The following is a 23,920-nucleotide window of genomic DNA, read 5'->3' on the forward strand; positions in this document are numbered from 1 at the left end:
TATACACATAAGATCAAGGTCTCAGTTGCATTCCACTCTGAAATTATTGCACAGTGAGCCACGGTGGGCTCGTCATGGTCACCCCATAAACCCCTGTATAAAAATAGAACAACAACATTAACACACCAAACATGTCTTCATCTATTTTTTTTCTTTTTTGACAGGCACTGCCGTGGCCAGCTCCCGTCTGAGTCGGCAAACATCAACTCTGTGCCACAGTGTGAACGTTAAGAGTTTTTTCTTTTGTCAGTAATTGTCCCTCAGCACGTAGTATATTTTTCAGATTTTTCTTTTCCCTCTTATTCGCTTCTCTGCGGGCGCAAATGGAAATCTCGCCACTGACCGCCTCCTCTCTCTCTCTCTCTCTCTCCAACGTCTCCTCTGGGACATCGTCCAGGTCCAAACAGCAGGGATTTTTTGGCATTTGTCATCACCGCTGACCCAGAGCTTTGGCACCTCCAGAGAGTCCACGATGAGCATGAGGAGATTTGAGGAGAACACATCGTCTCTCTCTTTCTCTCTCATGCTCCAAACCAGCTGGCCTCTCTTGAAAAACAGCGAGCGCAAGTTTTAGCATCAAGTCGGACTCGGGGGATGGTGGGGGGGTGGGTTCCTTTAGACGACCGTCTCCACACCGATCAGCTTTGGCGTGAGGATCCGCGGCGTTATCCCGTTGTTCAGGTCCTCCTCGAACTCCAGCAGCTGGCCCATGAAGTTGAGGTTGGGGGAGATGATGGGCCTCCTGGTCTTGACAAACTTGTAGGCGTCTGTCATGGTCATCCAGGTGTGCTTCATCAGGTAGGCGATCACGATGGTGGCTGAACGAGACACGCCGGCCTGGCAGTGGATCAGAAGGCCCATTCCTGCTTGATGTGCTTCCTCTGCGGAGAGGAACAGTCACATAATTAAAACACAACATGAGAAACGCTTTGTTTCCCGAGGGGAAGTTCAGACATGATATATTGTAATCACCACCAGACACAATGTAGCTACACTCCCTCCTCAGATATTTCCTGATTAAATGAGCCAATTACTGGAAATTAAATCAGTATTTTGTAGAAAACGTCTTCAAGTGTCGGTGTCAATATGCACCGTTCAAAAAACACCCTGTTGAAAATCTACTTCACAAACTAAACAGTTATTTGAAACCTTCAGTTCAACTTGGTAAACTTATACAAACTAACTTTTAATCTCTAGAAAGGAACATTCAAGAATCCGACAGAAAAACCTTCTTGCCAAGCAGCGACCGCACAAACCTCTGAGCCGCCATTAAGGATTCAACGCACAGATCAGGGCCATCAGATCAGTATCTGCCTCAATACAAACTTTATTAGATGGCTCAATAATCAGTAATCAAGTTAGCATTTGGCCTGATGTCTCTTATCAAGTTTAAATACAGTTTCTACGACAACGACGAAACTAAATTCACTGTTACTGCCGTTTCTTCAATCGAGAGGGAGATCAACTCAGTTTCAACTCGTATCCCGCAGTTCTTTGCTGTAACGTTTATACAGTTTGAATTCAGGGAAAAGAGACCATAGGTACTGAGAAATATAATGGATTGAAACATCTCGAGTCACCATGTTGTCCTAGTTTTTAGTGTTTTATAGATAAACAAAGGTTATGACTGTGATCTTAACGTGTTATTATCTTTTCAATGCATGTCTCAAAAAGTCCATAGTTTCAGAGTAATGTCAATTTGGTAGTACATTTTCCATAAATCTGCTGTATTCAGGGGATGTAAAAAGAGAGGACCTCACAATTCATTTCACAGTATTATAATTCATGATTCTTCCTTCCTACACCCTGCTTTCAGCTCAGTGGTCCACGAACTAGAATTTAAAAAGATGAATCTGACGGCTAATGAATGGAAACAATCATATTTCTTAGTATTTGTAAAAATCACTTTGTTTTTCTTACTATTCTCTCAATTCTGCTTGTTTTCATATTACTCAATAGAAAGTTCAACCTCTTCCAGACAATTGTTGACTTAGTCTTTGGTTTTACTCTGGAACCCGAAAGTGTCACATTGCTTTGCTGTAAAAGGTCAAAACACATCAAGCTGTCACACGTCTGCGAGTGACAGTTTCCATACCGATGAATTCAAACGCCTCCTCGAAGTACTGCCGCAGGTTCTGCTTGTTGCTGTCGGTGGCGGGAAGGCGCTTGTAGACGAAGAGGCCCGTGTCGTAGTGGTAGAGCGGCAGGTGGGTGGTCACGTTCAGGATGTAGCCGATGTTCAAGCGCTGCAGCAGGTTGGCGTTGTGAGCGTCGTGCTCGTTCCCCAGGTAGACGAAGGGCAGGATTGGGGTCAGCTCTGCGTTCTCTATGTCGGGGGTGCAGGGCAGGGAGTGAGGTAGCGTCAGGCCAGCGGCGGCGCCCGGGTCCATGCCCTCGCGGAGGTGCAGCGAATGCTCGCACAGGTTCTCGTGGCTGTGCCTGAAGCAGCTGAGGCCTCCTGAGAAGACAAACAGACCAAGCGGGACTTTAAGTAAACACAGTCTGACTGAACATAAAGTCAAATCTTTAAGTTGAATATCGAGGAAATTGTCGGACAGCATTTTAATAATTACGTTCTTTTTCTTTTTTTATGCCACAGCGTTTGTTTAAAGACAAAATTGCAGTTTTCGGTCTCTTGAGCATGGAGCTAACGCTGCCAAGGTTAAGGGTTCAATTCCCACTGGTGTGTTCCCTGCTAAAAATACACACATGCGTGCTCCTGTCCACAACATTACAACTGGGGAGGAAAACCGAGCTTTGGAAACACACCTGATAAAAGCGACTGTCTTTAAAGAGCTTAGAAGCACTGAGACATTACAGAAATCCTCAAGTCTCACGACTACACTGTGACATTTGGGTGTGATCTGGATGTCTCCATTATTTGGATATGAAATCAATATGGACGGATCAGCACTGTTTCAACTAACAACCGCCGTGAGTCCCAGTCAAGTCTGTTTTGAGACACTGGCCAAAATAGCTCCTAAGACAGTTTCCACTCGGTGGACGACATGAGAAACCCCCCCCCCCCTTGTAATTCCGCAGGTAAACAGACGTAGTAAATGTTTAATATATTCTCACTCGGCATCTTGCACTTCTCCAAATAACTGGTTTGCACCTGTTGCCAGTGATGCCGAAGTTTCCCTTCAGCACAGGAGTTGTGGGGAGGGGTTGGAAAGTGTCTCACACACACACACACAGTATCAGTTCATGTCTTTTTCATGGCAAGAGTTGACATCATGGCACGTGAGGTCACCGCACAAATTCCCCCGTGGTGCCCGAGCAGCTGGGGGATCTCCTGTCAACTGTGGTTAACAGAAAAAAAAGCCTGATTGTTCACCGTGAACAAAGACGTGATTCTGTAGATACTGTGATACTGGCCCGGCTCGCTACGCTGGGATGTTGTGGTAATAACTTCACTCTAGAAAGGGAAGTACTTACAGGAGCGATGTCACCAAACACACCGGGGGGATTTCCACTGGTATTGATATTTGTTCAGTTCTTTTGAGTTCATAAGACGGAGCTGTATTCACGAAGGACGTTTAACAGTCATTTTATGATTTATTCCATGTTTATCTTTTAATACATTGGCTTTATCGTGCACCTGCTGAATGTTTGACAAATAATACTTCAGCTAGCCACATGTGGAGTAGTGAAAATGGAGGATATGTCACATTTGAGAAGCAAACATACATACAATAGAGTCCAAAGGTCTATTGATATGTGAATGTACTCATATGGTAAAGTTATTTTTCAATGTTATTGTCTTCAGCCAGCCCAAACTGAATTATCCCCCTGACTCAGCAATTTGTCTTAACTCTCTGAAGCATTTTAGCCTCTTTTAGCTCATCATTTTGTGTTTTCAAATTCATAACTTTGCACTTTGTGTTTCCTCTGTCACTTCAGGTTTTGTTGACAGCTACTAGCAGATGTAAGATGATGAACAACTGTTCAGCACCAAACGACAGGAAGAAGTTAGCAACTAGCTGGTCGACAGAGTTGGTGGAGACAAGAACTCAAGAGTGAATACTGGATGTATTTTCATGAGGTTCCAGAAACACAACTCTGAATAGTTTCTAATGTATATTCACCTTCGCCACATTAGAACTCCATAATCTTATCGAGCACTCAAAACACTTTATATACTTAAGGCTTCCGTGTGTTGTCCAATAACACTTCTGACTGAAGGAGCCGGGGATCAAACCACAAACCTTGAGAGACAACTGCCTGGATTTATATTCATATAATATTAATATGTCAATGTTGTGTTTACAAATATTTGGATATGTACTAAGCAAGTAAGAAAGTGTGCTCTGTGATGTCCTGACTAATGTAATGGGGACATTGTTTTTACAACAGTGTTTTATTGTTTGTTTGTTTGTCAGATAAATATGTTGCTCTGTTGTTGCAGCACATTTGTCGAACACACACAAACCAGCATCTTTCTTTTCGGTTCAAACTCAGCTGATAAATATCACTTTTCTTTACTGAGTAAACTGCAATTAACAGGATCTCCAGAAGCAACATGTCGCTGTCAGATGAAATCTGTCGAGTGTGACCTTCCGTCATCGTCTTGGCCCGAAATCACAGAGGGAAATATGATTTGTGTCTCTATCACTTTCAGAAGCCGGTGGCTCAGTTCCTGCTCAGAAGTGACTGGTTCTGACCTGCCAGGCCTCTGACCCGCTGGTTCCAGCACTTACACTACACCCTCCGACACCGCTGACATGTTGTTTATGGCAACTCTGACGGATACATGTAACTTATCACTGCTGCCATGTGAGGCCGCAGGTTCAAGATGGAGAGATTTTGTGTTTCCACTGGAGCAGAGAGTCACGCATCGAGCATATTTACAAAGAATCAGGACTAAGAGCAGCTGGTAAAAGAAAATAAAGGAGTAAATTATTCAGCAGCATATATACTTGTACTGTACATGTTTGTGACAACAATGTTCCTCGCCCACTTCCCCTGGTTAGAAAGGTCAGTTCTTTTAAGGAAGTGAATAATGAATCACCAATACGTTTAGAAATAAATAAAGGATTATTACCAGTGATAATTATTATGGACTGAACTGCTTTGTCCAGGTATTGGTGAAATATGAACAATACAATAAATACTAAATGTTTGAGTACATGGGAGGAAGTCCATGCTGCAATCAAACATATAAACACATGGGAGATATTGTCAATCCCTGACACATGACTTGTAATCACAGAGGTTGAGCCGTTTGATTCCCTCCCCGGAGAGGACGGCGTTAGACTTAAACCAGGGGAAGAAAGAACGCCGCCGTCTGCCGGCTCCTCCCACTGAGGCGAGCTCCAACCAGACGCCGATGCAGCCTCGTCCATCAAAGTGCACAGGAGGGCCGGGGGGACGGAGAGAGGAGATCAAGGTGCTCTGATCTTACAGCTACGCCGAGACTGGGAGGCACTCGGGGGGGAAAAAAATACTCACAGCCCAGCCCCCCCGCTACACTACATACTGTACCGCTCCAGCCTCTAACGCACGCTCGCACACCAAAGATAGAAAACATGGCAGCGGCCCAGGGACTGCTATCTCAACAGGCCCGCCTTATTTACTAACAGCTGCTTCTCACTCCCTGCAAAATACTCAATCTGTGGGATATAGAAAAGCGGGTGCATGTGTGCATGAAGGAGGCTGATGGAGACGGAGGGAGCGTCCAGGCTTCATTCAGATGAGTTGGTGTTACCGCTGCTGTCATGCTAACAGGATGACACAACCACAGTCAGCGTGTTGACCGACGATATCAGCTGACCACAACAATAAAGGTCGCAGTTGAACAGGCGTTTTCTCATGTGCTATTTTCATATCTGTTTATATTAGCCCTTAAAGCTAGATATTTTAATGCTTGAAAGCCATTTTACCTTCCTCAGTCGACCACCTATTTGCCCCAAACTCTCAACTTAAACATTACCTTTGAGGATGATGGGGTCCTTGCCCTCCCTCCTGAGAGAATCCAGGACCACGTGCAGGGGCTGGGAGGACGTCAGCCGGTGGGGGTCCATGGTGCTCTCGTCGTAAACCACAATCTCTTTGGAGAAGATGCCCTTAAAGGAGTCCTTGCCCTGGCGGCAGGAGATGAGGTCCAGCACGGTGATCTTGCCCTGCTGCAGCCGCCGCCGGCTGATCTTGTCGGAGCAGTTGATGTGCACGGCCCCCCGCACGTGGCTCTTGTTGTACTCCATGAAGGGCCGGCAGTCGATGATGACCGGCGTGGGCCCGATGGGGTGGCCCATGGGGCAGCAGGTCATCCGCTTGGCCAGCTCATTGGGATGGATGACCCTCACGGTGGACACGGCCTTCAGGGTGCCCCCCGAGGTGAGGCTGGGGGTGCTTAGTGCTTCATGGTTGCTGAGCATTGAGGCGGGGGGCCCGGCATAGCTGAGGTTGGGGCTGCTGGCGCTCACCTGGCTGTGGCTGAGGCTCTGGCTGTCCTTCTCATAGGTCGTCACAGAGCAACAGCTGGCACTGCTGCATCCACACGACAACGAGCGCGTGGAGCCCTTGGATGAGGGCATATACGGTACAAGATTGGCCGTCGCCCGGATCTTCACCACGGTGGTGCTGCTGCTGCTGGTGATGCTCCTGCTGCTGCTGCTGCTGGTGCTCCTGCTGCTGCTGCTGCTCCTGCTGCTGCTACTGCTGATGCTGCTGCTTCTAGTACTACTACTGATGCTGCTGCTTCTACTGCTGCTGCTGCTGCTGCTGCTGTGGGCGATGGAGTCCAGGTATCTGGTGTCCAGGCGCAGTTGGAGTTCCTGAGGTCGGATCGGCCTTGGCAGCGCCACCACAATTCTGTCGTCAAGAGGAGATGGAGGCATGGGGAGGCCGAGGGCTGGACGTCTACGGAGAACTCAACAAGCCGCTCTGTGGGGGACAGGGACGAGACAATCAATCAATCAATCAAATTGTATTTGTATAGCCCATATTCACAAATCACAATTCGTCTCATAGGGCTTTAACATGGTGTGACATCCTCTGTTCTTAACCCTCAGCAAGAGTCAGGAAAAACTACTAAAAACCCTTTTACAGATAAAAATACGTAGAAACCTCAGAGAGAGCCACATGTGAGGGATCCCTCTCCCAGGACGGACAGAACACATTCTGCACCAACACACGGAGGCTGGGACTGAAGGAGCAGAGAACACACAGGCCAACGTGTGTTTGATCAACAAACCAGGAAAGGTCTGTTAGTGGTGTCATCACCTGCAGGGCAACACCCAAGTTGGAGGGAGGATTTACATGTGACAAACTGGTCACTAATAATGAACAGTGAGTCTTAACTGAATCACAGAGTGTTGGACGTGAATCATCCTCCACATCTACTGTACATGAGAGTGATGTTGAATTGCATTCTCCTAACTCTGCTCTGCCTGATCCGAAGCTCGCAAAAAAAAAAAAAAAAAAAAGATAAAATACTGCATCAACGCTACGCCGCAGTTTGGTCTCTCCCCAAAAGGAAAGTCGAGGTACAAAAAAAAGAGAGAAGAAGAATGATGGGGTGTTATTTCCTTCTGATCAGCAGCCAGAGGTGCATTTCATTTAAAAAAAACACATGTCATTACGTTAAACATGTAAAAACAGAGGAGCCGAGCATCGCTGCAGGTTGAGCTCCAGCAGAAATCATTCATGGCCAAAAAATTCATTGAGGAAACCGGCATGAGAACGTGTCCAGAATGTGATGTGTCTCCAGGAGGAGGCGGAGGAGCTGGAGGAAACATCACTTCACCACCAGCGAGCTTCCAACACAGCAACATGAATGGAAATAAATAAAAGATAACGGCAATGGCTGCATTCCTTAAAGGCAGGGACGGCAACTTTGTGTCAAAATAAAAGAAATAGAGACAAACGCTGGAATAAAACTCTCAACGCACGGCGACACGTTATAATAACAATAATAATAATAATAATAATAATAATAATAACATCGCGGTGATGACAATAACAATAATAACACTCAAAAACACTCACCGTGCCAAAATGGTTGCAGAGACTCTACATTCCTCTTCATTAATTATAGAAATGTCTATGACTGTGCATTTCAAAGACAGAACTTGCGCGTTGGACACTTCATCACCAAAACTTGTGTCTCCGTCTCGCCGGGGGACCGTCGCTGGGTTCGTCCTCCGCTGGCGGACTCGTTCAGTCCATCCTCGCGTCGCGGGTCGGACTCATCGTCTTCTGGGGCTTTTTTTTTGTTTTTTTTCTTTCGTACTTTTACGTCCCTGCTTTTTCCCCTTTAGAAATAACACGGAGGGGAGAAGGGCCCCGCCCCCCGGAAGCAGGCGCACAGGGACGGACAAGACTCTCGGCCAATGCGCGTACTCATTAATATTAAGTCAGCGCTGCTCCGCCCCCCTCGTGGGCGGGGCTGGAGGGGTACAAGGAGCGGTGATGTCACTGGCAGCCAATCAGAGGGCTCCCCGGGAGGCTCGAGGAGGACGCCGCGGTGCCTTCGCGTACGGCTCGTAAAAGTGTGAATTGTACATGGAGGCTTAAAAGAGCATCTTCCTTCTACAGTGGCAAATAAAGTAAAATTCTACGAGACAGACAACAACAGCAACTATTATTATTATTGTATGAATTGTTGCTGGTATCATTAATAACATCTTTACATCCATAATTATCTTGCTGACTGTTTTCATTATAACAACTAGTCAGAGCTGAAAGTTAATGGTGACACAACTGTTCCTGGTCTTCTCTCTCTCTCTCTCTCTCTCTCTCTCTCTCTCTCTCTCTCTCTCTCTCTCTCTCTCTCTCTCTCTCTCTCTCTCTCTCTCTCTCTCCCTCTTTTCCTAATTTTTCTCTGCTCACCCCAACCGGTCGAGGCAGATTGAGTCTGGTTCTACTGGAGGTTTCTTCCAGATATTGATTCAAATTCAAATTAATTTGAATTGAATATATATTTTGGAACAAAGGACTAGATGGTGGACGATCCTTGCACGTTTGAACGTCTTCTGCACAATCTTAGTACCAGCAGATGTTAGCAGGTGTTAGCGGCCACCAGCAGATGTTAGGGACATTGAACTTCAGTTGTGCACCTTATCGTCATCATGTGTTTTGGCCTTGTGATCAACGACCCAAGACGAACTTGAGCCATGTAGGCGCTCAGTAGATCAGACATCTTTACCTCTTATCCTTTTCAAACTAAACACTGTCTCCCTTTAGACACAGCTTTTTAAACATTTCCATTGATTTCTAGGAGAATAATTCATGGATCTCCTCGGCGCACAGTTTTTCAAGGTACTTGCAAGGTAACTTACAGCTTGTTCCAACATCTGTGACCCACGGCTCTTCAGTCTGTCTCAGTGTCCTCTGTCTCCTCGTGTGACCCCAGACTGACTCCATGATGTTGAGATCAGGGGTCCGCGGGGGGGCCACACCATCTGTTGCAGGACTTTTCGTCTCGTCTCTGAAGATCGTCCTGTAGGACTCTGGCTGTGTGTGTGTGTAAGGTTGTTGTTGTTGTTGTTGTTGTTAGGCTGCAGAGTGATTCAGGGACCAATCAGACGCCTCCCTGATGGATGGTTAAGACTCTACAGATCTACTGTGCCTAGGACGCTGGACACTTAAATCATCATGTGTTGAATTATGTGCGGTAGCCATGTAATACTAAAACATGTATTGTAACATCACATTAGGATTTAGGCTATATATTTTCATTATACATACACAATATGACTTAAGATCTACATCCATACAATCACCTCTTTTATATATGAAGTAATCTATTTTAAGATTTCTAACAGCACCTTTTGCACTCTGCTCTCTCTTATTGCCATATTCTTGTTGTAGTAATATTCTATTCTTTCAGTTTACACATAGTATGATCATTGTTATTTGTATCTATGCATTCTTACCTCCCACATATTTTCTACAAGTCTTTTTTCCGTCTGGTTTTCCTTGTTTTTAGCTGTCTGTCTATTTAATTGAACAGTGGCAATGTACACAGAAAACACAGGAGAGGAGAGACTGCTGCAGCTAGATGGTCCAAACCACTATAGGCCACCGGGACGTCCCATTTTTAGAACAGTTTAAGCACCCACTTAATCCAGACCTGCATCCAAATCTGGAGACACATTTAATCCCATGAGCTCCGGTGCCTGAGCTAACAATCTGCCAAATTTCCTCCAAACTAGTTAAGGTCTTAAGATTTCCTGCATACTAACAGACAGAGACTCAGACAAACGTCCAGGACTGAAACACATCGTGTCACCCATGTCTCACCTTGTATTAAAGCATCTCAATTTGTCATGAGTTAAATTTCTTCACCTCTCACTGGTCAGATTTGTCCCAATGAATGATTTGCTTCCTGGATTATATCTGCACTTTTCCCCCAAAGTCGCAGTTACAACTTAAATCGCTTACGCAGAGCATACGTTGCTAAACAATCCAAACCCACAGCGAGGTTAGATGTTGTTGACAATGTGCCATCACACCTACGCACTCTTTCACATCAGTTTGTTAATATTTCACACCACTCAAAGGCCTTATCCTTGTGGTTTAGTCTGAATATGACTCATTCTAACTTAAATGTTAACCAATCGTTTATCACACACACGACGCTACCAGTTTTTATTCGTATTTAGCAATCAACCAAACTGAGGTGAGATAGTCTTCCTGTTAAATGACATTAGATGTTTAAAGCAGTTGTGTCACTGTGACCAGCCTCCTTATATAAATCATTACTCGCTTGTTTGACTCACACAGACTCTCTGTTGCTTAATTTCCTCTCTGACTCATTTCATCAATTTAAAAAACACCACCTCACTTTTCTTTTTAAAGCCAGATTCTTGCTGGTGTGAGACAACACAGAGTGACCTGTGTGCTGCGTGGGGTGGTGACACGGCTGCGGCCAATAAGTAGGTGTCTTTGGCAGGAGCGCTGTAAACCAAGTGCCCAGTTGGCTGACTGCGCGGCCCCTCATGACAGGACCTGTGTCGCGGTGAGAGGGTCTCGCTGGCCTCGGACCACGATCTGAGCTCTCTATTTATCCTCATTGGCAACCTGGAACAATGCAGGGCATGTATTATTGCTCCTATTCTTAGCGCTCTGTACAGTTATTTATAAAGGGACACAGCTGATCAAAGATTGGACTCCCGGTGCCTCCTGTTTCACTGCGAAGAGAAAGACGAACAGAAGCAGCATCACAGGCCTTTGTTGCTTTCTTGCTTTGTTCAGGACCACAAAAGAAATATGTTCAAAACATTGGTCCTGTTTTTTTTTGTTTTTTTAATGAGTGAGCCAGATAATAAGAGGAAAATCTGTGTTTATTAGTGTAAAATCCAAAAGGTGAATATCAAATAATTAAGTACATGAAGAGTAAAAAGATTTACTTTTTTGGGCATTAGCCTGTAAGTAAATAAAACAGAGGCTACATCGCAACTACATTTTAGTTTCAAACCGGCACCGACATCAAGGATCCAATGGGTGGATATACTAGTTTCTAATAGGATAAGATAATCCTTTATTGGTCCCAAAATGGGGGAAATGATGCAATGGTAAGAGTGCAACAAACTGGTGGCATCAGTAGGAAATCCTCCATAGACCAGACGGTCTCATTTTGGACGGGTCAAGTAGGCCTCCGAAGGCGGCGACACAGTAATAAACAATATAACAGTGAGAGAAAACATTATATCAGTAAACAATGTTGAATATATTTATCTGATAATGTGTCTATGTGTTTACTTCAGTAGTATTTTAAATGAAGGACTTTTAACTGCAATGGAGTAAGTTGCTATACTGGGACTTTAACCTGAATACAGGATCTGAGTGATGTGAAGTAATCGTTTATTAGTTGAATAAGTTGTAAAAAAGTGAATAACACTGACATTTCTGTTATAATAGGAGAAGTATATGAAGAGATTTAACAAAAGATCATATATTATTATATGCACATTATGAAAATACTTTAATAGCGTCAGTAATGGTTTAGATTATTGTTCTACGGTCTTGAGGTGAGAAACATGAGGTTGATGACGGAGCAGCAGACACGTGAAAGCTCTGTTGGCAATTCAAACACAGGCCGGCCGGAGCAGTTATGTAAATGGAACCAGTTGGGCCAGTGCGGCAGGTTTCATGTGGGCAAATGTTTGTCAAGCTGACGCCGTGAGATTCCTTGTCTTACAGAGCGTTTTCATATTCACTGTAGCGAGGCTCTTTTTCTTCAGGACAGGGTGAATGAGTCGGTTGCGTCAGCGAACACCGGAGGGATTACCGAGAAGATGATTCACACCATCAAAACTGAAAGTGATTAGATCAGAGATTGTTGTTTTGATCGGGAGTTTGTTGTAATGACGTGTTGGTGATGTTGATCAGGGAACAATGAAGCAGCCTTACCTGGAAGTGAGGCTGCTTCCTAGAATGACTCAGTGTTTATGACTCTAGTACATTCATATGTTACCAATTCGTTTTTTTTCCTCATCTATCCATCCATCAATCATCCATTATCCAACTATCTATACGTCAATCCATTATCCATCCATCCAACTTTAATCTACCACTTATCCTTCATGGGTTACAAGGGAGCTAGAGCCAATCCCAGCTCACATTAGGCCTGAAGTGGGTCTGACTCTAGACAAGTCTCAGGTCCATCACAGGGTCGACATATGGAGACAAACCACATTCCCACTCACATTCACAGGGGCAGGAAGCCGGAGCACCTGGAGAAAACCAACACAAACACATGGAGAACACGTAAACTCCACAGAGAAAAGGCCCACCAGCAAACCTTCAGGTTCAAACCCAGAACCTTCTGGCTGTGTCTCATCAATACCAGTTATTTCTTAATTGTGTTGTCCCAGCAAATTGGGAGCAGGTGCATGTTAAACTGATTGCTGCTGATTTATTAAATGTTTAAAGATGTTACAAGCCTTTTGTTATTCATTTCAATGTTCAACAGGGTTTGAAAAGAAACAGGTTTTACAACAATTTTCTACCTTTTGCGAGATCGTTAGATGAACTGTCTTCCTTTGTAAATGTCAGCCCGTGGAAAACATGACAGCCTGTAGTGTTGTCTGTGTGTGTCTATGTGTGTGTCTGTGTGTGTCTGTGTGTGTGTCTGTGTGTGTCTGTGTGTTCAAAGATCACACACATGTTGTGAGATGTCAAACGTTGATGTAAAACACAGTCAAGTGGTTAAACCCCCCTCTTTTCTTTCTCTTTCTGCTCAGCATGGAAACTGTGACTGATCGTGGTGCGATACTCGCTGTCCCAGATCAAAAACCCCAAAAACCACTTCCTGTCTACAGCAAGGTGCAGCCTCAATGTCACATTCAGAGCAGCACAGGAAGAGCTCGACCTTATGTAACCGTGGAAACCAGTCGTCATACATACATTAATTTATCCAAGACTCGGGAGACTGTGTTTGAATTACAAATGAGCCTATTTGCTAATTGCTGTTTTTAGTCTTTAATATGCAAAAGACTGCCCCCCCCCCGCGCTCCCAGAGGTGCTTCATCCCATCTGGCCTCCAACTTAACATCTCTCTGTCAACGCTGAGGATTTCAGAAACAGGAAAAATGTTGCTGCCGACAGTTTCTGAGAGGGAACGGCACAGATGGGCCCACTGCAGACTCAACAGCTTGAAAAGCAACATGTCCAGAATGTCCAACTGCCAAAGATTCAACAGCCTGTCAACCTATGGACGTTTTACTTGCTGCATATTTATCAGCCTCCCGTGCGTCGCTGTGCAACGCTCGGCTTCAAACGTCACGCAAAACTCATCTGATTTTCTCTTTCGCCGTTGTTTTAAATCCATTTTGTTCGCTTCACTCGTCAATTTAATTGAATGAGCGAGATCTTAATCGAGCTCTGACACAGCTTCAGTGTAACACGCAGTTCGTGATTAACGCTCGCACTCTGTGACCGTCACTGTACAAACTGTCTCAGCTGCGAGAGCCCAGAAAACAGACGACAAGAAAAGACTGTCAGTCCAGTCTGCCGGTGCATTATGCTGCCTCCCTCTGAAACGCTCTCACTGCCTTTGTTCTTTTATATTTTATTTACTGGCTAGAAAAACAATTGCGTGTCTCCACTTTTATACAAACTGACAGAATGTGACAAACTTGTTTGACACATGTGTTCGTTTTGAAACATCACATGGGGAGAAAACCCTAAAATAGACATGCAGCCTTATATCTGAAGATCTGATAAGACCTGTATGCAGCATGTATATTGTAAACACATCTTGGATTTCATCTCTAGAGAGAGAGAGAGAGGTGGGTATTTTTCGTCTAAACATGAACATACAAACAAAATATCATGTTTTATGTGTCAAAAAAAGGAAGCAACTGCCAAATTCATGAGAAAAGTCTCCTACATTTAAAGGAACAATTATTACAGAACAATTAAAACATTACCAGATTAAAGTTCTTTGTTTAACAAAGGTAATAAGTCAAAGTTTAACAAAAACATTACCAACAAAATATGACAAATTGGTTGATGTTTCCACTGCTCTCTGAATCTCAGGCTATGTGAGTGCGAGCGTATGGTTTAGAATCAAAGCATTTTCAAGATCTGAACATGAACAAGTTCTGCTCTCAAACTGAGACCGAGCTCCGGACTAAGGATAGAAAAACAAACATAGACAAACAACTGTCTCTAACAAAACAGAGAAAAAAAGATTATCTTTACATTCTAGAAAAAAAGAGTCGTCTTAAACCAATAACAAAAAATAGATCAATGTACCCGTGTAGGAAGGCCACATTATATTTGGACATACATTTATAATACATTTCACAAATCATCTTGTGATATCCAACTGCTCTAAAACCATCCCACAGCCCTAAGGGGAGTTCCAGCTGAACTATTATAGAACCACTGAAATTAGATGATGATCGCAGGCGGTGAAAATTTAAAAGAAGAAAAAAAAGTCTCTGAGTGTGTGTGTGTGTGAGTGTGTGTGTGTGTGTGTGTGTGTGTGTGTGTGTGTGTGTGTGTGTGTGTGTGTGTGTGTGTGTGTGTGTGTGTGTGTGTCTGTGAGATAGAAGCACACACGTGTCTCTTTAAGTGTTGCCTGTGAGACGAGAGCAGCCGGTGTGAGGGATCACCAGGAGAAGTATGGTTTATACCGAACAATAACAGCTCCATCACCCAACTCATAACAACCCTGTGTCCTCCGAGTTGGGCTCGTCTGCTCAGTATTATTCATTCATGTTGGCGTGTCCCTCCGCCTGAGGAGGGGGTGACTCATCCCAACGGTCACTAAGCAACAACCAAATATTGCTCGGTTAACGATGTAAAAGTTTAAACATTCGCCCTCACGTATACGCTCACGCTTATAGTGCATAGCGTCAGAGATGGACGGGGGGAGAGGGGTGAACTCGTACTTCCGCGTGCACTTGCAATTTTGGTTTTAGCTCGTGCTTTGATGAAATATGAGATAATGATCTCCAGAATAGCAAATATTGTCATTGGGCCTGCAGTGGAGGAGGCCCAATTTAATTCTGACCCCGACTGCAGAATGGGAGCGTATCATACACATGGATGCTGCCACACGACTCGGGGTATTAGATGATGTCCCCCCTGATATTTATACCCATCACCCACAGCGAGAGCCTGTTTATTAAAACGTTATCTTAGATGTTCTCAAGCAAGCTTCTCAGCTGAGACCACCACCCCCCACCCTACACCCCCCCCCCTACCCTGAGTACAGCAACTTATCAAAAGTCCTCGCTGCCCTCAACCTCTGAAACAAACACAGGGGATAACACAATATAAATAACACCCGCTGCTAATCACGTCTAAATAGCAACTGTTTCCAGGACAGGGGGGGTCACCTGCTGCAGGGGGAGCCAGGGCCAGACGCACCCAGGTCGACCCTCTGGCGGCAGCTGTCTCTGCATTTTGGGAATCGGGCTGTATCATATCTACAGGAAAGACTAGACTGAGACCACGTGAAACAAGTCTGAAATTACAGGACATCAGAATGAAATACTAGTTCACAATTATCTTGTCTTTTTTTTTGTAAATGTGGAAGAAAGAGATTTTCAAATGAAACAAACGTGAGTCACTGTGTTCAGGGTCTTTCCTTTGTCTCCTCAGGGCCACAGGAGCTGCTGTATAAGAGCTCAGGCGTCCTCCTTCCTGTGTTTCACTTCAGAGGGAGAGAGACTGAAAGGAAAGTGCTTAGAATGGCAAACCCCTTTTAATAGTGAATAGACGTCCAACTTAAACAATGTGAGTCAACAAATGTAAGTATTGCCTTAAGTGTGGTTAATATGGAACACACAATATCTTAAAGGGCTTTTACTTAAGGGGCTTTTACACTTAACACTTTGTAAAGGCAAACAGGCCCAACACGTCGGTTCTATTGGTTTAAAGCCGTTTCCAAAAGCTGGAGCCGAACATGTTAGCGTGCTATTTTGCTATAGATGAAAAATGAATTTGCCCACAGTGGAAAGATAACAGTGATGTTATCTTCCATCATGATAACATCAGACTGAGATCATAATGTGCGTGTGTGCGTGTGTGTGTGTGCTTGTGTGCGTAATTGTCTGTGTAGATTAACTCAATAATACTTAGACCGATTTTTTTGGTGGGGATATCACTTGGAAGCGTACCTCCAGAACAAAGGTCAGATGTCACGATCCACAAAAACATGGTAAGAAAAACACATTTCCCAAGATATCTCCTCATATAGTCGAGCTGAAAAGACATTCTAAAGCTTATATTGATCAGAAAAGCAGATCATGATCATATGATAGGAACGATATCATCATGACGTCACTGTCAAATCACAAAAAAGACATTATGTGGTATAGTATTACATTAATTTTAGCAACCGACAAGATTAGATACACGATCTGTAGCTTGTTTCGAGGAACCAATCATTCGATATCATCTGGCAAACATGACGTCTTGATGTCGTCATCATGAAATGAAATAAACCCGATATGAAGATTAGCATCAGCATTACCTGATCTGAGGCATCACCCCTCTGATGATTTTCATTATATATATATATTAAATTGTAGCATCTGACATTTACACATTAGTGGCTTAAAGAGTAGCTGTCCCTCGTATTCAGAAAATTAAGATTTATTAAGTGTTTATAAACTTTATATATACTGTACATTTAATCAGTAATAGTATTTTTCACCATTTCCTGGGAAAACATTTTATTTTATCAGTTTCTTGCTGTATTTTTTCAATAATTATCTGTTCATACATCAGCATCAATTTAAAAGTGTTTGGTAAATATGCTAATAAGCACTTACAACTGCTAACAACTACAATCTGGTGTTATCAATGAATGAGAGGTGAATCATCTGCTGAATGAAGGGAGAGAAAATGGAGTGGAACCATATATTATTATTCTCTCTCCATCTCCATTTAAGATCACTTGTTAAAAAAAAAAATCACATGACTCTACAACCTTTGTTCTTGTGTTTTCTCTCCCTTTATCCGAGTCTCCTTGGGGAACTAATGATGTGCCTTCATGCTCTCCTGCTCCTCGGTCGCAGGCCGCACGTGGAAGCCCTCAGTGCACAGGAGCCGATGAGCAGGCAAACGACTGGAGACAAAGACAAAAGAGGGATGGAGCCGAGAGCAGAGGAACAACGGCGGAGAGGCAGCGGTGGAGAGTGATATGTGTCAATTGGTGATGTCATGCATCCAAGCGTCCACGGTGACAGCGGCGGTGGTAACGGCCTGAGTCAGAGGGTGACATCAACGCCAGTAGCTGTCAGACAGGTTGTGAAAGGGCTTAGTCCCACGCTCCCATTGTCCCCTGGTTAATGCTGTTATTCAGCCTGCCACCGGCCTAACCATTTGTTAATCTGACCTAACACACAGTTCCACACAAAGACACACAAACAGCAACTTTAAAGGCCAGCATAGAAAAAAGGGCCAGCGGTGAAATGTCAGCCTGTTAAACACCATCACAGCTTTTTGCTTTTCTTTTTTTTGTGAAAACAAAAGGGAAAGCACACAGTTTTACGTGAGGTCAGGCAAAGAACATCTACCAGCAGGCGCTTGAATTGTTGGCTTCCTGTATCAAGTAGATTCATGGTGAATTTGAAGCGTAACAAAATATCACCAAACATATTCTTTGAGTGTCGACTCCTCCATCTCCTCAAGGCTCTTGGCTAGACTCCAGATGTGGCCGAGCCGTAGTATGAAGGTTTTGAAAGAAGTGCAGTAAACATTTAAAGGTTAAGTGGTAGATAATGGGTTGATGATATAATAATTAGATCCACTGTTAAATCCCCAAAAGAACAAATAGTTTTCCAATTCAAAGTACCTGTCCAATACAGTCAGGGTTTTCATTTGAATGTCAAAGTTTAACCCTTACAAAAAATTCAATCCGACAATACCTTGTATTAGCTTTAATCCAGTATATTCCTCCAGTTTACTTATAAAGGGTTAAACTAAGAAAAGCTGTTTCCCTAAATGCATTTAATAACCCGTCACCCTTCAGGCATTAATCATCCAAATTACACATTCTAACTGATGTCAAAGTTACATACTATGGAAAAGTTCAGCTACATTATCTCCGCCAACATTTATGCAGATAAACATGGGGGGGGGGGGAGAGGAAGTGCTGATTGAGAGCGGGATGAGTAAAGGCGGAAACCCAGACAGACAGACAGGCCACGCTCTCTCCTGCTCCCACACTCATTTCAAATGCACCAGCAGGCTTCAGTGTATTTTCCAACCACACAATCACCCACTATGTAACCTCGCTGACAAACCAGGCTTCTTCGGGTCGGGTCATTCTCGCTGTTGCTCATTGCACTTACGCAGAATTACAGATTAGCAGGGCCGGCCTGAGTCAGTGGGCTCATAAATATATATATATAGATACGCCTGCATGAGTCAGTTGGTCAACATGTTGGTTTCAGTGGAACAGTTTCAAAGAATTGTTAAAGTCATACTTGGTATTTACACCTGTAGAGTTTCAGTGTGGTGGGAAACACATTAGATAAGCGCGTGGGTGAGTCGGTGGATGATATCACTTTGGTGATATCACCTCTCGACTAGTATAAATACACATTAAGAAAAAGAGTGGAGACATAATGAGAAGCGAGAATCTAAGATTACATGTTTACTGAATGAGCTGCATTATCCTCCTCCTGTATAGTCATAACACTCCCCGGTGGGACAGTGGGGCGTAAATTAAAAGATTACATCATGTGAATCCAGCACAAAAGATGCCCACATGCTGAATCAAAAGCTAATTCCACCTTCCAGATGCTCCATTCACACATGCAGACTCTAAACGGTGACACTTTCCAAAATAAAAACCTCTTAAGTCTGTTGGAAAAGAGCGAGGGCTTCAAAACAAAAGTTAAAAATTCAAAATATCAAGGAGATGCAATAGGTTGCAGGTAGCTGGAGTGCCCCCTGCAGGCAAGGGCTATTATTACTCAGCGATTGGAGTGTTTCTTAACTGTGGTTCACATTTACAAATTAAAAAGTATATACATTTATTTGCCACTATTTTGAAAGCGTAGCAATAGCAATGGCACCAATTTGCAAAAACAGCACCTTGAAACTCACTCAGCATCATGGTATTTATTTATAATTTAATTTATTATATTTGTGTTTTTTATCTATTGTGTCATGTCGAACTCTCTTAAAGAAAATGTTGTCAACATTTATCCATTTTTTTCAATTTAGTTAACAAGGCAGGAAATGAAAGATGCAGCATAAGAAATTTCAAATACATTTTTTGAGAAATAGAGAGAAATTGAAATTCAGGATTATTCTTATTGCTTTGATTTGAATCAGTGTTTTTTTCTGTCTCTTATGAGAGCACCAAGCTGTGAGCAGTGGCACCTCACAGCAAGAAGGTTCATGGTTTTTAGCCCTTCTGTGTCTAAGTCCAAAGTCATGCAGATCGGGGGTTAGGTCATGTGGGGATGTGAATGTTAGTGTTTGTCTCTTTATGTTGGGACTGTGATACGCTTGCGATGTGTCCAGTGTGTATTCCACCTCCCCTTACGTCAGCTGGCATAGGCCCCAGCCCACAACCCCTTAAAGGAGAAGCGGTAAGGATGATGGATGGATGGATGAATGTACAGAAGAAAATAACTAAACCGACTTCTCAACCGGGTTTGATGTTGTTTGTATAACCCGGACATTCATAGGTTTGACTCTTGCTTTTGTTTAAATATATCTAAACTCAAACCACCCAAGGAACAGTCAAGCAAACCAAAAAATACAACCCAGCCTTCCAAAGGTATCATTTGTAGACTGTGTCATGGCTGTCTTGCTTGTCTTAATAATTGATGCCTGCCTGGAATTCTGTTGTGCCTCTTGTTTCTTTTTCCTTTTTTTTTTTTCCAAATTTCGGATCAAGCAGGGTTTGTTTTTTCACTCGTGCTCCAGTTGGCCGGCCTCCACGGAGCTTGAAGGAAAGTCACAGCGTTTGGATTGCCACTTATCACACTCAGGCACGCAAGAAATTAAACCTCCGTAGCCTCAGGTGAATGCTCCGTTGGTCAAGGTGCTTTGCATTTCTGAGTCATTACATTGCTGTTCTGCACTGATTGTCTTTCTGCTCGGAGAGGAGAGGAGAGGAGAGGAGAGGAGAGGAGAGGAGAGGAGAGGAGAGGAGAGGAGAGGAGAGGAGAGGAGAGGAGAGGAGAGGAGAGGAGAGGAGAGGAGAGGAGAGGAGAGGAGAGGAGAGGAGGGAGCTGGTTGTCTGTACAGCTTCATGCATGAGCAACATTTCAGGAATAAGTCCTGCTATTAAGATCCTGTTTCAAAGATTTGTCCGGTTTCTGGTGAAGATGTAAGATCAAATGTAAATATACATAGAGGGATAAGCTTTTTATTCCAAGGTCAGGTTTTTATCTCGGGCCTGGATAAGTAGAGCAATCTGTAGAAGTGAAGAGGATCAGTTCGTATTCACAAGTCTGATCTTTTCTCTTTTTTTGTAGTCGCTGCACAGTGGAGAAAACTCCTGGTCTTGGCACAAACACAGAGCCGAGCGCCGCCTCCCCAGAAATCAGCTCACAGTCTTTATTCTGCTAATACATTATTGAAAGGTGATTGTTGCAGCTGCACTGCGAGAACAAAGGTATTGCAGTTGTCACTTTCAACTTCACAGACAGAATGGGGAGGATATTTTGGGAAACGGGTGTGTGCTTGCGTGCGTGTGTGTGCGTGTGTGTGTGTGTGTGTGTGTGTGTGTGTGTGTGTGTGTGTGTGTGTTTGTGTAGTGAGCATACATCTTTGTGGGGGCAATTTTGAATTAAAACCTTAGAGCGTCCGCCCTCCCTTTTTCAAAGAGCCTTTTTGAGGATTGTGACTTACTTTCAGGATTATGGGGTTAGATTTAGGTTTAGATTATTTTAAGGTTTCGGGTTCGGCATTTAGTTGTGATGGTTAAATTAGTGTAAGGGGCTGTAGGGAATTGATTATGCTAATAAGAGTCCTCACTAAGGTAGCAGTACAAGAAATGTTCTCTCTGTATATCTATCGCTCTGAGGATGTGTGTCTGTGTGTGTATATATATATATATATATATATATATATATATATATATATATATATATATATATATATATATATATATATATATATATATATATATATATATATATATATATATATATATATATATATATATATATATATATATATATATATATATATATATCCTTATTTGTGAGGACCATTTTGAGCAGAGACCATTTAAGGGTTATGTTCAGGATTAGGTTTGGGTTATGATAAGGGTTTGGGGTTGGGGTCAGTAATCTCAGGGCCCATCAACTATCATTAGATGATTAATTAGCCTCTGGAGACGATGGCTTATAGTTTGGGGCTTCCGGTGCGGACAGTGGACATCCAGGCCAAGACTCTATCTTCTGTCCTCTGGTCACTGTTTGAGGTCGGATCAGCGTCTTTTATCAAACAAGTCGAACGTTTCTCCACAAGAAACACAAACAGCGATGCAGCATTTAAGGTAGAGGCGTTTTGGCGTTCCGCCTCCATTTCTCTCCACAAGTAATGGTTACCTGCGGGTAAGCCTGCTCAAAGGTGATTGGTTAAATGAGAAACTTCATGAGAGGCTTCAAGATCTTTTCCCTCACCTACAGATTCTGGAAATTCACATGCAGAATCTGCTTATAGAGATCAGACGTTTAGCTGTGATGGGTGTGAAGGGCTGGGGAGGGCATTATGTGTGTCCTCACTAAGATAAAAGTGTTTGTGTGTGCAAGTGTGTGTGTGTGTGTTCCTCTCTGAAGTTCCACAAGACTTGACTCCCCTCAAGCACATTTAGTCGTGGCATCTGCCGGTGTCATGAGTGTGTCGAAAGCCTTTTGTTATCACGCTGTTCAACAAAGTCACAGGTTTGAACTACAACCATCAGGAGCTGGTCACTCTGCTCCAAAGAAACTTATAAGACTTAAAGCTGACTTCTGCATGATCTTTATTTACATTTCTTATTTTATTCTTCAGATGGTTCTTCAGTCGTATTTTTCAAGAAGACTTCAGCCTCATGTTTTTCCAGTTTTATCTCCATCCTGCTTGTAGCACACAGCCCTGGCAAACACATCAGTATGTTAAGTCCAAATTGCATGGCTGAATTATCACGCTCTCTCTTCCTCTCCCCCCCATCCACTGCCAAACCCCCACCACACTTCAAATGTCTCGCAGAGTTACTGAGATGTTGCACTGTCGCTGCACAAGTCTGGATTTTAGGTTACAAATCCTCAGAGCCCTGCAGGCCAACCAAGCGAGACCCTGAGTCACCAACTTTCGTGAGTGTGTGTGCGTGTGTGTGTGTGTGTGTGTGTGTGTGTGTGTGTGTGTGTGTGTGTGTGTGTGTGTGTGTGTGTGTGTGTGTGTGTGTGTGTGTGTGTGTGTGTGTGTGTGTGTGTGTGTGTGTGTGTGTGTGTGTGTTCAGAGAGGAGGGAGTGACACAGTGCGAGAAGGGAAATCTCAATTAATGTCACACAGCAAAAGAACATCCACTGTTCCTCTACGCCAGGCTTGAATTAAAACATCTCTCCTTACATGATTTGTGTTTTTTATTTATCCTCCTCTGTATTAAATAGATTCAGTCTAACCTGTGCTGATGATTAATTACACAAACAACTACTATGGCTGTCAGTTCTCCGTGGGGTTAGGCCGAAGACGTCTGTATATTTCTCCGTGGGCTAGAGATGGTTTTAAAGGGCCTGTTAGAGTCGTCAGATGAGCCTACAGAGACTTGGGTTTCTGTTTTTTTGTACGTGATAGATTTTGCAGTAAAGTACGTCCAAACAACCGTAGGGTGCGATCCCAGATGAACATACATCATTGCTCGTCATCCCGGCTGCTCGGCGAACAGGCTGGTGGAGCCAGTGGAGCTGCTCGGTGGCCACGAGCTCCAGTGGATGTCCTGTTCAGCGGCTAAGTAAAACTCCACCTGCTGGGACTCTCCCACGTCGCTGCAGTGAACACAAGCAGCATGTTCTCAGGCAAACAGGACGAGTAAATTAAAGGCTATTTAATTTATACAGGCAAATTTATAATCATCATTTTGGGGAAAAGACCCTATTTCGCTTTATTGCCGAGACGTTTATAACCTACACTGCAGCCAGCCACCAGGGGGCGATCAAGATGCTGGCATCACTTTTGGGCAGTCGTTATGTCGTCCATCTTTATATACAGTCTATGGTTGATAAATCCGCAACAATTCTGAGTAAAATAGACCAAAAATAATCAATCATGCAGATATGTGGTTGTATTTAGCCCTTGTAGAAATTAATTTATATGATTTTTGATATATAATGGTGTATATTAATTTGTTTGAATGCTTATAAGTTCCCTACCTTTGCTACAAAATCTCAGCAAAACAGGTTAGGATGTTTTTAATGTAGTTTTGTTGTTAATGCTGCGCCTCTGGTATTTTGTCCTAAATAACAGTGTCTTCCAAGCCTGTTTTAGGCGTCAAATTTTGAAC

The 23,920-nt window shown here is 43.5% G+C and overlaps 1 protein-coding gene across 1 annotated transcript; it reads right to left on the bottom strand.

Annotated features, from left to right (window-relative positions):
- Window positions 1–615: 615 nt before the first annotated feature.
- On the bottom strand, window positions 616–8,095 carry dusp10 (dual specificity phosphatase 10). The gene is made up of 4 exons (XM_061091731.1): window positions 7,990–8,095; window positions 5,933–6,885; window positions 2,096–2,458; window positions 616–881 (listed from the first exon to the last, which is right to left on the bottom strand). The coding sequence occupies exons 2-4, from the start codon at window positions 6,837–6,839 to the stop codon at window positions 616–618; spliced, it is 1,536 nt and encodes a 511-aa protein (XP_060947714.1). The 5' UTR covers window positions 6,840–6,885; window positions 7,990–8,095.
- Between the last annotated feature and the right edge of the window lie 15,825 nt (window positions 8,096–23,920).

Source organism: Limanda limanda, chromosome 18, assembly GCF_963576545.1.
Source record: "Limanda limanda chromosome 18, fLimLim1.1, whole genome shotgun sequence".
Taxonomy (NCBI): Eukaryota; Metazoa; Chordata; class Actinopteri; order Pleuronectiformes; family Pleuronectidae; genus Limanda; species Limanda limanda.